We start from the raw sequence: 17240 nt of genomic DNA, 5'->3' as shown, positions 1-17240 counted from the left end.
AGGCCTGAGGGTTGGCAAGGTTCAGTGGCAAGGAAGCCTGGAGAAGAGAAGGCTGTGGGGGGACCTCATTGCAGCCTCCCAGTCCCTGAAGGGAGCAGAGGAACAGGAGGGGAATCGGCTTGTTCAAGGGCAGAGACTGGCAGGACAAGGGGGCTGGAGTGAAGCTGGAGGAGGGAAGGGGGAGAGGAGAGATTAGGGGGAAGTTCTTTGCAGAGAGAGTGGTGAGGGGCTGGAAGGGGCTGCCCAGAGAGGGGGTGGGTGCCCCATCCCTGTGGGTGTCCAAGGCCAGGTTGGCTGGGGCCCTGGGCAACCTTGTGTAGCTCCAGGCCTGGAGGTTGGTGTCCCTGCCTGTGGCAGGGGGTTGGAGCTCTGTGACCCTTGGGGTCCCTTCCAACCCAGACCAGTCTGTGAGTCTGTGATTCTATGAAGTGGGAACCCCAAAAAGTCTCAGGGTGCCTCATCCTCTGCTGGGAGGAGACACAGAGAGGCAGCACAGTGATGCTTTGCTATCCCCAGCGTGCCTTCAAGCTGGCTCCTAAAGAGCCCAGCAAGGCTGATATTGGCTCTAACCCCCCACCTCCCAGCTACTGTTTGTGTCCTCTGAGATCAAAGAACAGAGTGGAAAGCTGGGAATATACTGCATCCTGTCACAGAGACAGGCCCTGTGTCACCCACAGCCTCACCTGCCCCAGCTCAGGGCACCACCTCCCCTCCCCTCCCATGGCAGAGGAGCGAGACGTGTGTCCACACAGGCGCCTTCAGTAAGGTTTGGGCTTGGGGGTGGGGACAGATTCAAGGCTCAGTTTTAGGTTCTGGTCCAGCCTCTGCTGCTTTCCTTCTGGCAAGCTGTTGGGGGCTTTTGGTTTGGTTTTCTTTTTATTATTATTATTTTCATAGAATCCCAGACTGGGCTGGGCTGGGAGGGACCCCAAGGGTCACAGAGCTCCAACCCCCCTGCCACAGGCAGGGACACCAACCTCCAGGCCTGGAGCTACACAAGGTGTTGCCCAGGGCCCCATCCAACCTGGCCTGGAACACCCCCAGGGATGGGGCACCCACCCCCTCTCTGGGCAGCCCCTTCCAGCCCCTCACCACTCTCTCTGCAAAGAACTTCCCCCTAATCTCTCCTCTCACCCTTCCCTCCTCCAGCTTCACTCCAGCCCCCTTGTCCTGCCAGTCTCTGCCCTTGAACAAGCTGATTCCCCTCCTGTTCCTCTGCTCCCTTCAGGGACTGGGAGGCTGCAATGAGGTCCCCCCACAGCCTTCTTTTCTTTTATTTTCCCTCAGCCTGGTGAAGACACAGAGGAAGGAAAAACCCACCCTGGGTGCTCCAATTCCAGCTCCAGGCTGAGCTCCCTGCCAGGAGAGGAGGGGGCTGCTGCAGGAGAACACTCAAGGTGCTGGGTGTTGAGGGACCCCATTCGATACACAGCCCTGGAGAGATGACATCCCAGCCTGAGCTGCACCATGCCCAGGGTTGCCTTTTATTATTATTATTATGATGATGATGCTTTAATTATTATTCCCTCCCCTCCTGGAGTTGCATAAACCCCACGCTTTAAAAAGCCAAAGTAACCAGAGCCTTGGCCCTGAGGCAGCGCTGCTATTTAGAGCTGGGGCTGTGTTTACTATATAGGTAGGGATGTGGCTTTTAAGTGGAGATAATAATAGAGAGGCAGATGTAAATACATTCTGGAGTAAAGGGAGAGCAGCCTTTAACTCTCTGCCTCGTTGCTCAGCTGTGCCCAGACTCTGCTTTCCTAGGAATCCCCAAAGTGCCAGATGCTGCTTGACCCTTCTGGATCTTTTTGGGATTAGGCTAAGGTTAAAACCAAAAAAACAACCTCAAAAAACAACCCCTCATACCCATACACACCCCCCCAACCCAAAGATAAGGGGAGCTGGGCCTTGGACGTGCATCCCCAGCAAGGTGAAAGGAGCATGAGCCCAGTCCTGAGCGCCTGCTGGTGCCTCTAAAAGGTTTCAAAATCAGGGTATGGAGCAGAATAGGACCCACACCACCCTCCCCCCCCACTCCAGGATTTGACAAGGAAGTCCTGGGATATCTCAGTGCCACACAAAGGGTGTGCAGAGGCCAGGAATCCTGTGAACTAATGGGGAAGGAGGGCTTAAGAGGAAAGAATATCTAAGGGAGTGATTTCCCTTTCTCCCTTAGTGCTGGTTGTTCCCTGGTGCTGAGTGGGTTCCCCACCAGGGACAGCATTTTTCTGCCCATCTCCTGATGTTTACCAGCAGGAGCTACCTGGGTTTATGGGCTGAGGCTTTTTTGGGGGGGGGGATTTTCATTAACTGCAAGGGGATGGGAAGGAAAAGCAGATCTGAAAGAGGGAGATCAGGGGTTTAAATGAAGTTGCACAACATCCTCTTCCCCTCCCCGCCCCAATAAAACCCAAAACACAACCACCCTAAAGACAACAGGAGGATCTGGCTGGGTTGTGGGATTCCCACAGGTATTCTCCACAGGTCTGATTTAGCCCCTTGCCTTATTCTGGCTGGAAGAAGCCCCACATGGAGCCAGCTGTTTGGCCATGGTGTGGAAACCTCCTCAGATGTGACACTGGCAGAGCTTTCCATGGGGCCCTTGGCCCTCTCTGGCCCTGGCTAAGCAAAGGATGTGGAAACCCAGGGGCAAAACCTCAAACCTCCCCTCCTCATCTCCCTTGAGGGCTGAAACGAGATGCCCTTCAGCTGTGAAGGGATACTGGGAGGAAACAGGTAGAGGAATCAACCCCCTGGGGTAAATCCTCCCATGGCTGAGAGGTTTGAAAGGAGGGGGGACACACACACATGACCAGGTGCAAGACCTTGAGGCAGGACCACCGCCCAGCTCCCCTGGGGCAGGATGATGCCCCGGCGGGCGGGCAGGGCTGGGCTGAAGGGGTTAAATGCTGGGAGAGTAACAGGCTGGAGTTGACACTTGGAGGCAGGCGGGGCTCCCGGCGCCTGATTGGCCTCACATCGCATCCAAAAGTGGGCTGGGATTTTTTTTCTTTCTTTTTTTTTTTTTCTCTCCTGTTTTTTTTTTTTTCTCTGCCTTTTTTTTCTTTCTTTTTTTTTTCTTTCTTCTTTTTTTTTTCCTTCCTTTTTTTTTTTTTCCTTTTTTTTTTTTTTTTTTTTTTCTCTTTCTCTTCTCCTCCTCCCCCAGGCTCTGGCTGGCAGGGGAGGGGAGTGGGGAGCAGCGAAAGAGAGAGAGAGAGAGAGAGAGAGATCAAAAATAAACCTCTTATGTCAAAGCCGGGGGGAAGAAAGTATAAATACAGCGGGCTCCGCAGCCGGCGCGGAGGCTGCGGGGGAGCCGCCGAGAGCCCGATGGGGCGGCGGGCGCTGCTGGGGGGCCGGGCGCCGCTCCACCTGCTGCTGCTGTGCCACGCCTGGGCTCTGCCGCCGCCTCCGCGGGACACCCAGGCGCTGCTGCCCGCCCGCCTGCCCGCGCCGTCGGGGCAGCTGGCCCTGCGGCTGGCCGCCTTCGGCCGCGCCGTCGTCCTCCGCCTCCGCCCCGACGCCGCTTTCCTGGCCCCGCGGCTTCGTCTCCAGCGTTTGGGTGGGAGGAGAGCGCCGGGACGGCTCCAGCCCCGCCGAGGTTGCTTTTACGCGGGGACGGTGGAAGGCAACCCCGACGCCCCGGCGGTGTTAAGCCGCTGCGGTGGGGGTGGGGGTGGTGGTCTCCGCGCCGCTTTTCTCCTCGACGGGGAGGCTTACGAGCTGCAGCCGCTCGGGCATCCTTCGCCCGGCCCGCCCTGGAGACGCCTACACCGCCTCCAGCGCCGCGCCGCCCCGCCGGGCTCCCACCCCGCGGCCGCCGCCGGCCCCGGGCAGCCGCTCCGCAGAGCCAAGCGCTTCGTGTCCCAGGCGCGGTACGTGGAGACGCTGCTGGTGGCGGATGCCTCCATGGTGCGCTTCTACGGGGAGGATGTGGAGGTAAGGGTCCCCCGTCCCCGCTGCCCCCCCCCACACACACACCCCCCATCCCTCCCTGTCCCTCTCCCGGCTCCTGCATCCCTCCACACCCCCCCAACCCGCACCCCCGGTCCCCGTCTCCGCTGTCTCTCCGTCTCTCCCTGTCTCCAGCCCTCTGTGTGTCCGTCCTCGCCTCTACCGCAACCCCCGGGGACTGCCCGCCTCTGGCCCCTGAAAGGGACGAGCACCCCCCGGAACGCCAAGGCCACCTTGGGTGAGGCAGAGCTGGTGATGGGGTGGGAGACCTCGTCCCCCTCCCCACCTTTCCTTGCTGTGTAGGAGCCGTAAATCTCTGGGGCAAAAGCTGCAGGGTTGATCGATGGGGGTTCAATCATTTTGGGGGGTTGGGGGGGTAAACCTGTTCTCAGACCCAGCATCCATCCTGGGGAGCTTGTGCCTGGAAGCTGTGGTGTCCCATCAGTCCCGTGTGTCCCCCCCCCCAAAGGAGGGACAGAAGGGGTTAATGCCTTTCCAGCCACAGGGGAAGAGCTGTGCTGCGAAGCGACGGGGCTTAACTCCCTTCCGGATAGGAGCTCGGGCCAGATAGTAAATAAACCAGGGGCTGAGTAATGCGCAGCCCGGCTCCTGAGCCACCTGTTAGCAGCCGAGCAGATGCACCAACCGCCCCCTTCTCCCAGCCACCGCCACCAGAAACTCTTCCCCCTCCTTCAACGTGCTCTGGCTTTGCAGAGACCTTGGGATCCGGGATCCTGGCCTCTCGCCCCCCACTCCCCTCATCTCTCCCCCCCTCATCCATTCCCAGGGCTGTTAACCGGTTGCTTTCACCAGCACCAGGTTATTTTCCCTGCCTCTCACAGCCCCAGCTCCCCACCCCCGCGCTCCCTGCAGCGATGGGGTGAGTTCTCTGGTCCCAAAGTCAGGTCTGAAAGGCACTCAGGGCTTTGTAAGGGTACTTGTGCACCGAAGTTGCTCGTTCTCTGCTGTGGGTTGGCTGGGTATGGGACGGGGCTGTTAGAGGAGCTCAGCAGGGAAGCAGTCGGGCAGCTGAGAGCAGGGGGCTGCGCTTTGGCAGCCTGGCTTTGCCACTTCTGCCTGTTTTTGTCCTTCCTGGGGTGGGGAGGGGGGCTTCATCCAGCTCCTCCGCTCCTAATAAAGCAGGGCTTTAATTCCTGGACCTTGAGAAGTGCCAAAACTCGGCGCTCCAGCTGATTTCAGCTGTTGAGCATCGCTCAGCTTTCACCCGGTGCTTGGCTCTGCCAAGGCTGGCAGGAACACCGCAGAGGGGTCAGGGTGCTGCACGTGGGGGTGACCCCCTCCGGGGGACCTCACAGCAGCCAAACCCTGGAGCCTGCGATGGGATAACCCGAGTTTTCCAGCGGTGGCAGGAATCACCCTCCCAGTAACACGAAAGGGGAGAGGGGGAAACAGGTCATTGTGTCTCTTGCAGCCGGGTGGGCACCCTACAGAGACATCCCCGGGTCGGTTTGGGATGGGGTGTGGAGAAATCCTGTTAATGCCCAGTTTGAGCTGGGAGGGGGGAAAGCAACAACCCTCTGGGTAAATCTGCGCTGTGGCAGCCCTCAGGAAGCTGCTGAGCTGCACGTATGCACAGCCAAGGGCTGAGGCGCTGCTACAGCCCCGGGGTAGGTGATGCTGCCTGGTAGGTACGTGACAGCTCCCTCCTCCTCCTCCTCCTCCTCCTCCTCCTCGGCTATCAGGGAGCTTGCAGAGTGCCTGGCTCGGTTCTACCATCACCCCCCGGCTGTCCCCAGGAGCGGTACCTGGGTATTTCTTGGTGGGAGGGCAGCCTGGGGAGGTCTCAGAGCAGCAGCACGTTTACGCGCTGGGGAGAAAACTCCAAACAGGCTCTTGCGCAGCAGTAAAACCAGCAGCCACCTGCTGAGTTCCTGCGTCCTTTGTTCTCAGCAGCCAAAAAAAAAACCCGCCTGGAGAAGCCCGGTCGCTGGTAAGTCGGGAGAGTGAATAGCTCTTCCCCTTCTCCCCAGCTCTTTGTGGGCTCAAACCAAAAAGCAATGGCTTGCTCCTGGTGATGAGGTCTGTGAGGTCGGACTTGGAGATGCCCAGGGAGCAGAAATGTTGAGTCAGAAGAAACTATATCGATAGAGTGAGCTCTCTTCCTGTAACCACACTTGCATTCCCAAATATTTACTGAGGGTCACAAGCGTTGTGTGTACCCTGGGGTTGTTTCTTGCACAAGCAGCTCGAGTAGCAGGTCCTCATCTGCTGATCAAACGTTGCAAGTTATAATCAATGTCACAGTGCTATTAGGAAAATGCTATTGCTTGCTAAGCAATCTGAGCCATTACAGCTCAGCTGCTGACCTAATTTAGATAACAAGAGTTTAATTCCCCCTCCATCAATACTCGGGTAAACCAGGAGGAAATGGTGAAGTGGAAGCCAGACCTGAAATTCGGGGGTTTAATCATTCTTTGGGCTTGATGATCAGGGGAGCTGGGGTATGGGGAGGAAGGGGGGAAGGTTAGCAGCAGGGCAGTGCTGAGCAATGCCACCTATAAGGAGCCAGAGGGATCTGTAGGGCTTGGAAGGGTGAGACCTGCAGTGATTTAGAAGACACCCACCCACTTAAGGATGGGGGGTGAGACCCTAGGCTGGGTACTTCAGTTATCCTTTGCATTTTTCCTGTGGAGAATCCAAAATGCTGCTTTTTTTTTTTTTTTTAAATAAATAAAATAGGACAGTGAGCATCACTAACAATTGTGTGGGGAAACTGAGGCAGGAGGGGCTAATCCCTCTGATGCACAGAGCTGAGCACCTGCTGTGGGTCTTGGGGAGATGTTTGCTGAGACACCTAAAGCACCAGGCGGTTACAGAAACTGTCCACAGCATCCCCAGCCAGTTGGCAGGGGAATGGGATTCCTGTGGTGGGATTTCTCTGGTCTCTTGGGTGCAGATGAGATGCATTACCAAGCTTTGCTCTGCAAGTGAGATGGTGATGATCCCCTTCCCCCTTCCCTCACCCCCCTGCCCCTCTTGCAAGCAAGGAATCTGCCATCCCCAGCTCTGAGAGAGCCTGTGATGAGCCAAGGACTGTGGCAAAGTCAGACCAGGCTGGTTACACTGGGATTCCTTGCCTGACTTCTGTGGTTTTCCCAGGCAGATTGATGAGGTTTCAGGAATGTTGTGGCAACCCCTTCCCTCGAAGACCAGACGGGTGCTGGGCTCTGAGGCACAGGGAACCTGCTGCCAGGGGATCCACCCTCAGAGTGACCTTGGGGGTAGAGCCAAAGCCACCTTGGGAGACTCAAGCCCCCTCGTGCCTAGCTCCCTGGCTCACTTTAGGATGTTTTTCAGCTTGAGAGGGTGAGTTTTTCTTAATCCCTTGACAAAAGGAGCCAGCCCCTCCTCAGCACATCCTAAAGGCAACCAGGGTGGGATTAAAGGGGAATTTAGCACAGCAGAGAGGGGACCTGCACACCTACCACCCTCCACCAGCATCCCTGGTGCTTTTCCTCTGGGGTTTGGCCCCCGGGGCTGTGAACCTGAGCCTCCCATCCTCCTTGGGGCAAGGGGTCTGAGGAGAGGGCAGCCTCCCGAAATATTCCCCTGGCCGCTGCGCTCGCTTCCTCGCGTCGCCCCGTAATGTTGAACAGCTGCTGCTTCTCAGCCCTGGCGCGGTGACCGACCATTATCAAGGGCTTTGGTATGAAAAGCACAGCGTGGAGGGAGCCAGCTCCCACCAGAGCAGCCCAGGAGCTGTTGCAAACCGCAGTGCTCCTGCCCCAGCATGTTCTCATGAAGGGGTTTAGCTTTCCTGGTCATCTGTGCCTGCAAAGAGGTGGTGCCTCAGTTTCCCCTGCTGTTGTTTTTTTTCCCTCTTTTGTGGCTCAGGCCCAAATATCCAGGAAAGGCTGGAGCAGGGTGGGGGGAGAATCATAGGGTGAACAGAAAAAGGATGGGGCAGAGAGCTGGGAGGGCAGCCAGGCACAGGTGTCCCCCCGCCTTGCCTCCAGCTTGCACCCCATCTCCCTTGGCTGCCACCCACGTTTTTGGCAAGGAAATTCTTGGCCTGGGCTTGAAACCCTGGGAGGAGGTTGGCAGGGTGGACACGGGTATCCAGTGCAGGGAGTTGGGGGGGGCAGCACGCAGATGTTGCTCTGGGGGGGGGGAGAGAGAGGGGCCAGGGTGTGTTTTTGCCAGTTGTTTGTTTAAAAGCTGGGCAGCCCTCGCATCTGACCCCCGTGTTGTCTTCTCTCCATCAGTGTGTGCTCCAGAAATCTCAGCTTGTCTTCCCCCCCCCCCCCCCACACACACACACCCTGCCTACAGAGATGCTGGCTTCTAAGGAGAAAAGGGCTGGGTTAGGGGGGAACCCCCAACAAGCCATCCCTGCAGCCCTACATATAAACCCATAGCTTGGGTTGAGCAGTAATCTCTGTGAGTCATGTTGGGGTGTTAGGCATTAGATCATGACAGGAGCATCACAGTGATAGTGTCGCTGTAAGAGCAGGTTTCCCCCCCTTCCCCAAAATTAATACTAAATTAAAAACTAATATAACTAAATTATAACTGATTTCTAACCAAATACTAATTAAACCCCCCAAACAACTGTTAGGGGGTCTCTGCAGACCTCACCTTCCGAGCGGTTCCTGGGAAGGAGAACGTGAGCAGAGATTTTCTGCCAGAGCCCAGGTCAGAAAGTGAAATCTTTCAACTTAAATGAGGCTGAAAGCCCCCCACTTTGGGTCCCCATGCTCTGATTTATGGTTATTTTTGATGTTCCTAACCCTCTGTGCATGCTGTTGGCTGCTGGTGATCTCACAGCGCTGATGGCACCTGAGTGATGCTGTGGCAGGAGGGATACAGGAGCTGCTGGAATTGCAGGCATCCCTCCTTGTTTTGGGGAGGAAATGGGTGGAATTTGATCTTCTTGAGACCAGAGGGAGCCAAGGTGGGGGAAAAAAAATAGTGGGAGATTTTGGGGAGCATTGCCTCTGTAAGCAGGGTGGCTCAGCTGTGATGCTCGTGCCTGGCCACAAAAGCAGCACATGGAGCAGAGGAGGGATGGATGCTCCCACCATCCTCCTGGGCTTGGGCTGGTGTCCTTCCTCCCCACCCCCGTGCAGGCAAAGGGCTGGTTTTCCAGCCACATTTACCACTCAGAGAGAAATCCTGCCAAGTTCTCCTGGGATGCTGGTTGGAAATGTCAGGGAGGCGCCTGATGCCCGCTGTGCTGCTGTGCCATGTGAGTGAGGAGACAGGCACCAGCCAAGGCACCAGCACACCTGCAAGCCCAGGGCTGCTTCTCATCTGATCCTGTTACCCACATCCTGGCTGCCCAGAGAGGGGGTAGGTGCCCCATCCCTGGGGGTGTTCAAGGCCAGGTTGGCTGGGGCCCTGGGCAACCTTGTGTAGCTCCAGGCCTGGAGGTTGGTGTCCCTGCCTGTGGCAGGGGGGTTGGAGCTCTGTGATCCTTGGGGTCCATTCCAACCCAGACCAGTCTGTGATTCTATGATTATATGATCCTCAGCCTCCACACCAGGAAGGAAACCCAGGAGAAGGCGGTGTTCCCTCCTTGGGTGGTTTGTCAAGCCAGAGCCTGTTTGCCAAGGCACAAGGAGGATGGGATGAGTGGGATTCAACTCATCCGCAGCCAGTTGAGGGCCAAAAGCACTCAGCCAGCTTCTCCTGAGCCCTGGGGATCCCGTAATGTGCTTTTGGCCCCAGCTCCAAACCCTCAGCCAAGCCAAGGTGGTGCAGGTGGATGGCTGCTCTCCCCAGAGCCAAACTCAACCGACTCCCACGCGGTCCGGGGATGGGTATAAATAGACACCAGATGGTGGAACAAGTGAATCTGACCTTTTAATCCACACTAAATAGCTGTTTGTTCGGTTTGCTTTCCATCGTCCCTTTCCAAAGGAAGGGAAGGAGGCTGGATCTTTCCTGCCTCCCTCCGTTCCTGCTGCTGAAAGTGTTTCTTGGCTGGATTGCAGCCCTGAGGATGCGAGGGGTGGTGTTCTGGGGAATTCACAGTAGGGACCAAGAGCTACCCAGGTAACAGCTACCAGGGTGGAAGAAACCAGCAGCTGGGTTGGAAAGGGATGGGGGCAGGATTTTCTCCCTTGGAAACAAGGGCTGATCCAGCGATGCGTAGCTCTGCCATAGAGCATCCTTCTAGGTTGTCATGTGTGTAGTTTTTCAGGAAGGCTTTGTGGTGTTTTTAGGAAGGTTCCCCAATGGACTTTCCCCCTGTGGGGTAAACAATTCCTCCAGTCCCTGGGAGCAACCCCTCAGAGGGATCTCTGCCTGGGTTTCTTGCCTTAGGGATGACTTCTCCCTGACATTTGTTGCTTCAGGCTGGGATGTGAGTCATGTCGCGGAGATCTGGCCAGTCTAAATAAACCAGTCTATTCAGTTCAGCTCTCCCATCATCCTTGCTGGGGGGGGTCTGCCCCTCGGATAACAAGCTGGGAAGGACTTGGGATACATACATCTTGCTGAAGCAAGACATCTGTTTACATGGAGCTGCTGGTGACGGGATAAAATGTGGCAGAATCATTTCAAATAGCCACAGCGGTCCTGGGTGAGCTCTCATTGCAACAAATCCACCATCACTCGTGGTGGTGGTGGTGGGATCTCCCTAAATATCTCCCCTACTTGTTAAGAACGTGGCAAGCATGGGGATGGTGGGGTGCAGGGGGTTGGGGGGAAGCTCAGCCCTTGAGGTTAACGAGCTGGTGCTGAAGCGAAGCCGCGGGGTGTAATTTGTCTGGGGAGGAGGGAAGACACTTTCTCTTTCCCAATACCACGTTGTGTAATAAGCTGCATTTTTTTCTCCTGACTCCGGGGCCGGGAGCGGGTGCCAAGCAGAGGAGGAATCTCGATGCTCTGATAAAGATGTTTACATCAGCCTAAACATCGCTGGCGCGTTTGACATATGAAGTAATCCCCGGTCGTCCCGCTCGCCTCAGCCAGGGATGCTGCTGGATGGAGGCTCAGCCCTCAAAGTGCTTCTGCCCTGAGGCGGCTGGGTGCAGGCTGGGAGTTTGTACAGCCCTGTGAAGGGGTGGGTTTTGCACCCAGGGGAGGTTGAGGTGGTTCCCTGCCTGCCCCTTGGGCGTGCGCTTTGGGAATGTGCAAGAGGACTCGTGGGGTGGTGGAGGTTCTCCCGGAGAGAGCTCGGGGCGCAAAGGGTTCGCGGCAGGTGGGATGTGCTGGCTGGGGGAAGGGTTGCAGGGGTGGGCTTGTCCTGCCTGTCCCTTCTGCCAGCACAAGGTGTAATGCATCTCAGACAGGAGGAGCAGCACCTAGTCCATCTGAGTGAGTCTGGGCGTGGCAGCTTCAGCAGTGATGTTGACCTCTCATTTCCTAATCAAAACAGCAAGAACCCTGTGGGGAAGGTTTCACCTGGGCGCTGTCTACTCCTCTCTCCCTCCCCACAGAACCACGTCCTGACCCTGATGTCCATGGCTGCTCGCATCTACAAGCACCCCAGCCTGAAAAACTCCATCAACCTGGTGGTGGTGAAGGTCTTGGTGGTGGATGAGGCGGCGGCGGGGCCGGAGGTGTCCGACAACGGCGGGCTCACCCTGCGCAACTTCTGTAGCTGGCAGCAAAAGTTCAACCCCCTGAGCGACCGGCACCCAGAACACTACGACACCGCCATCCTGCTCACCAGACAGGTCTGAAAAATCCCCTGGGGATGCTTTGGGGTGGGGTGAGGAGAGGAAAAGGGGTTGAGGTGTGCCTGGAGGGAGAGGAGGGGTCCCCCTTGCCACGCGAAGGATGGAGCTTGAGGCAAAGCAGCGGGGCAGGGGGTTGTATTCGGGGTGCAGAGCTGGGGTTGTCTGGAGATTCTGGGGCTGCTGGACACGGGACCCCCTTCACCCCACCTCACCCACCTCGGCACTGCTCGCAAACAGGACTTCTGCGGGCACCAAAGCTGCGACACTCTGGGAGTGGCGGATATCGGCACCATGTGCGACCGCAACAAAAGCTGCTCGGTGATCGAGGACGAGGGCCTGCAGGCAGCCTACACCCTGGCTCACGAACTGGGTAATGCATCCCTTCCCATGGGGCTTCTGGCTTCTCTGGTCCAGCTTGGCCAGTCCTGCTGCTGAGAGGGAACGTAGCGCTGCCCAACACCAGCATCTCCCGGCTGGGTACCACCTGCCAAGCCTTGGGCAGCACTGGGGAGCTGCTGACACCGGTGTTAAGCTGGTTTGCACTGGCAGATGCGCTTGGAAGTCCCCTGAGGTGGTGTGCTTGGTGCATTTGCTTGATGTGATAAAGCACTTCTCCCCCTTGGCTTGCTGCTTCTAGAGATGCACTGACGAATTTGGGCTGCTTTGCCCCGCGCACGGCAGGCTGTACCCCTGCAGCAGAGCCAGCACGCCCTGGTTTGTTTATCACTTCTGATTTATGGAAGCAAACAGCTTGTGCAGCAACAGGAACTGCTGCTAAGGCTTCTGGATGCTCCCAGCTGCCCACGCATCATCTGTGGCAGAGCAGGGGCCGGGGGGGGAAGCTGCAGCTCACTGACACTCTCTGCTCCCCAGGCCATGTGCTCAGCATGCCCCACGACGACTCCAAGACCTGCGAGCGGCTCTTTGGGCCCCTTGGCAAGCACCATATGATGGCTCCTCTCTTCATCCACCTGAACAAGACCCAGCCCTGGTCTCCTTGCAGCGCCATGTACCTCACCGAATTCCTGGATGGAGGGCACGGTAAGAGCCTGGATTCTTCAAGACAGCCTTTTCCTTAATTGCTGGGGCTCTTTACAATGTCCAGAGGGATGTGTGGGGTAAAGGGGGCTCGGATCGGACTGCAGGTAGAGGTTTGGGGTGCCATGCTAGGTGTAACCCATGGTGTCAAACCCTGATGTGTCTCTGCCTTGTCCAGGTGACTGCTTGCTGGACGCCCCAGCTGACCCCCTCTCCCTGCCTGCTGAGCTGCCCGGCCGGGGATCCCTGTACAGCCTGGACCAGCAATGCCAGCAGATCTTTGGAAAAGACTTTCAGCACTGCCCCAACACCACAGAGGAAGACATCTGCTCCCAGCTCTGGTGCAGGACCAGCAGCGGGGAGCCCCTTTGCCACACCAAGAACGGCAGCTTGCCGTGGGCTGACGGCACCCCTTGTAAAGCCAATGGGCTGTGCTGGGACGGCCGCTGCGTGCCACGGGACACCCTGAAGCCTCAGGTAATGGGGTGGGGGAGTGGGGGGGAGCTGGGGACAGATGGTCTGGGGCTTGACTCTCAGGGATTCCTAAACTCCTGGCTCTGCCTGATTTTATTTTTCTGGGTACCTCTCCTTCAACAGCCTTTTTCATTAATCTTTATCACCTCCAAGCCCAGACCACGGATAAACACCCCTGTGCCTTTCACTGAGACCTGGGCTGGTCTGAACCAGAGCAAGCAGCCCCAGTTCCACAATTAAATCACTGCAGGGGAATTAGCGGCGATTTCTGAGTCAGTCAGCAAAGCACTTAAACCCAAGCTTAACTTTAAGGGCACGAACAGGCTGGGGGAAGTCAGTAATAACTTTGCGTGAAGTATGTGCTTAAGTGCTTTGCTGGATCGGGGCCCTGGCTGGAGAGAAGCTGGGGGAAGGTTTTTAGCTCCTCTTCAGACCTTTGCTCGCCCCGGGAGCGAGCAGCCGGGGATGGATGGGCTCGGGGATGGACCTAGCAGCTTCCCGTGGCCTCTTGCAGCCGGCGGTGGATGGCGAGTGGGGCCCGTGGAGCCCTTGGGGCTCCTGCTCCCGGACGTGCGGCGGCGGCGTGCAGTTCTCCTACCGCCACTGCGACAGCCCCCGGCCCCAGCACGGCGGCCGGTACTGCGAGGGCCAGCGTGCCAGGTACCAGTCCTGCAGCACCCAGGAGTGCCCCTCGGACGGTAAGCCTGGCTTTGCAAAGCCAAACACACGTTCACCTCCCGCCCCTGTTTCTCCAGGGATTGCTTCTCTTTTAGGGGGGAGGGAGGGAAGCTTTCTGGTGGGGGTTGTGATCCTCTTTGGCTGGGTGGGAGGCATGTGGCATCCCCCCTGGGCTTTGTGCGCTCCTTGGCTTGCTCCCCCCATCTCCACGGTGGTTGAGGAGGAGGATGGGGGTTCTCGCTGGCTTTGCACAGGGTTTGGCTCACGTTTCACCTCTCTGGGCAGGGAAAAGCTTTCGGGAGCAGCAGTGTGAGAAGTACAACAGCTACAACTTCACAGACCTGGAAGGGAATCGCCTGGAGTGGGTTCCCAAGTACGCGGGGGTGTCGCCTCGAGACCGCTGCAAGCTCTTCTGCCGAGCCAGGGGGAGGAGTGAATTTAAAGTCTTTGAGGCCAAAGTAAGACACCCGGTGTGATGATCATTTCCCCTCCTCACCCTGTTTCTGATGAAACCCCCCCAGTCGCTCCTCTGCATCGCCCGTTTCCTAGGTGATCGATGGGACGCTGTGCGGGCCGGAGACCCTCTCCATCTGTGTCCACGGGCAGTGCATCAAGGCGGGCTGTGATCACGTCGTCGGCTCCTCCAAGAAGCTTGACAAGTGTGGGGTGTGCGGTGGCAACGGTTCCACCTGCAGGAAAATATCCGGCTCGCTCAACCGATCCAAGTAAGGAGCCAGAGAGAAAGGGTCTGTAGAGGTGTCTCCTCCCCAAACACTGAGGGTTACACTAAGTTTACTTCAGGGCAGGATTATGCAAAGCCAAGGAGAGCTGATTTCTTAAAATAATAGTTTCTTAATTTCTTTAAAAAACAGTAAATGTAAAAATAATAGTAATTTCTTCACACAGCACCGCAAATAAATCCACCACCTGAGTTATTCACAATCCGCATCTCTCCCTGACATACATTTCAAAGGCTGATGTGGGATATAAATAGCTCAATAACTCTTCCCCAGGGGTGAATGTCAGCCCTGGGACATGGGCATCACTTCCCTTGCCCAAGGTCTTCGTTGCTTTGCCAAAAAAGCTTAATTTCAGGCTGAATTTAAGGTTGAAAAGATCATAACAAAAGCCCAACGTGTCTAATTCCACACGGTGAGGTGACTCACACAGTCAAGTTACATTTCCTAAGTGGTTCCCTTCCAGGGAGCCGGCTGAAGTGGGGCTTCCGCTCTCCTCTGAATTGTTTGTGGTCAGCTAGAGAGAGATTAGCGTGCTAGCTCCAGCCAAGAAGAGATCCCATTAAGATCAGGTTTTGGGAGCCCAGGGTGACTGAGAGAAGAGTTTAACCCAAAGGCTTCATTCCAAAACACTCTAAACCTAATTACCGACCGCAGCATCAACCGTGGGGACGCATGGAAAATGATCCTGCCAGCCCCCTCAGCGTGAGTCATGCCAGGGTGGCATTTCATTATCACGGCAAGTAATTAGCACAGCACAGGGTGATGAGGGCTGGAGTACTGGAGCCACCCTGGTGCTGTCCCAGGAGCCATGGGGGCATGGGCTTTGGCATGTTTGGCAAGGAAATCCTCCCCCAGCATGGGAATGTGCTCTAGCTGGAGCCCCTCTGCAGCACGGTGGTGGCTGTAAAGCCCTTGATGAGCCCAGGGTGCAGAGATACCCACGGCTATGAATGGGTTTTGCTGCCAGAGCAGTTGGTTGTCTTCTAGGAAAGGTTTCTGAGTTGATACCAAGTCATCAGTAAGATGAGGTGTCTGTTGGGTTTGGTGCTTAACTGCTGGTGTGGTTTTAGCCGCAGCATCTGGCTGGCACAGGCATCCCTGGGTGTACAGTGCCAGCAGCACCCTGGCTCTCTCCCACTCTGCCATTCTGTACCTCTATCTGTCAGCTTCAGACTAGATATTAGAAAAAAAATTGTTACTGAAAGAGTTGTCAGGGCCTGGAACATGCTGCCCAGGGAGGGGGCTGAGTCACCATCCCTGGGTGTGTTTAACAGAGGGGAGATGAGGTGCTTAGGGATCTGGTTCAGCTTAGGATGGGATTGGTTAGACTTGATGATCTTAAAGGTCTTTTCCAACCTTGTGATTCTATGTGTAGCTGATGCTGTCCTTCCTCCTCACCAGTGACAATGTCACTGCACAGAGCCAGGTTTTAAGTCCCCAGCACCTCACTCATTTCAATAGAAAGGGAGCAAGGGGAACTTCCTACCTGGCACTGCTGGCTTTTGCATGTAATTCAGTAAAAATCTTCCAGCTGAGCAGCATCCGACACGACTCCGGCTCCCGAGCGCGCTGGGTCAGGGAGGAATGGCTGCAGAGCCCTGATCCTGCTTGCTGAGGGCTAATCCCTGCATGGGTCTCCTCTGAATAAGTCCAGGGGAAACTAACCCTGCCGCTCTGCCCTGCTGCAGGTATGGCTACAACGACATCGTCACCATCCCCGCCGGAGCTACCAACATCGACATCAAACAGCGCAGCCACCGTGGGGTCCGTCACGACGGGAACTACCTGGCCCTGAGGACCCTCGAGGGCAAATACCTGCTGAATGGAGACTTTGCCATCTCAGCCATGGAGCAGGACATCCTCATTAACGGGACCATCCTGAAATACAGCGGCTCCATGACCACCCTGGAGAGGCTGCAGAGCTTCCGACAGCTCCCGGAGCCCCTGACCGTCCAGCTGCTGACCATTGCCAGCGAGCTCTTCCCGCCAAAAGTCAAGTACACCTTCTTCATCCCCAAGGACGTCCCTTTCAGCAAGCAGAAAGGCAAAGAGAAGAAGTCAGCCAACATCATCCAACCCATGCTGACCTCTCAATGGGTCCTGGGCGATTGGTCCGAGTGCTCCAAGACGTGCGGCTCCGGCTGGCAGAGGCGGACGGTGGATTGCCGGGATGTGGAGGGTCAAACCTCCTCCACCTGCGACAGAGCCCTCAAACCCGAGGACATCAAGCCCTGCGGAGATGTCCCCTGCCCGCTCTGGCGCCTGGGTCCCTGGTCCCCCTGCTCCCAAACTTGCGGCGAGGGCGTGCGGACACGCAACGCCTCTTGCATCGATTACACCGGGAAAATCACCGCCCCGGAGAAATGCAGCTCCCCGGGCCCACCGCCCGCCACCGCCGCCTGCGTGCTCCAGAAGTGCTGAGCCGGGCTGGGTGGCGACGCACCGCGCCGGGCGGCGGGAGGATGGCGAGGATGCCCTGAGCTTACTCGCCAGAACAATAACCACTCTCCAGAGGTTCATCCCCACCTGATCGACATCTACCTCAGAGCGGGGAATCACAGTGGCAAAATGGGGAGGAATCACTTGTTTTCCTGGTCTCCCCACCCTCATCTCCTTCCCTCCTTCTCCCCTTCTCCTTCCCTCCTCTTCTCCCCTTCTCCTTCCCTCCTTTTCTCCCCTTCTCCTTCCCTCCTTTTCTCCCCTTCTC

At 56.9% G+C, this 17240-nt stretch overlaps 1 protein-coding gene across 1 annotated transcript; it reads left to right on the top strand.

The window, feature by feature from the left end:
* Positions 1–3330: 3330 nt before the first annotated feature.
* On the top strand, positions 3331–16954 carry ADAMTS8 (ADAM metallopeptidase with thrombospondin type 1 motif 8; the record flags this gene model as incomplete). Its single annotated transcript, XM_084274906.1, has 9 exons — positions 3331–3939; positions 11361–11600; positions 11841–11973; positions 12477–12644; positions 12820–13118; positions 13630–13813; positions 14079–14251; positions 14343–14518; positions 16222–16954. The coding sequence occupies 9 exons, from the start codon at positions 3331–3333 to the stop codon at positions 16952–16954; spliced, it is 2715 nt and encodes a 904-aa protein (XP_084131032.1).
* Between the last annotated feature and the right edge of the window lie 286 nt (positions 16955–17240).

The sequence above is a fragment of the Gallinula chloropus genome (genome assembly GCF_964237585.1).
Source record: "Gallinula chloropus genome assembly, chromosome: 24".
Classification (NCBI taxonomy): domain Eukaryota; kingdom Metazoa; phylum Chordata; class Aves; order Gruiformes; family Rallidae; genus Gallinula; species Gallinula chloropus.
Note: the sequence above shows the minus strand (reverse complement) of the source record. Positions and strands in the feature narration are given on the sequence as shown.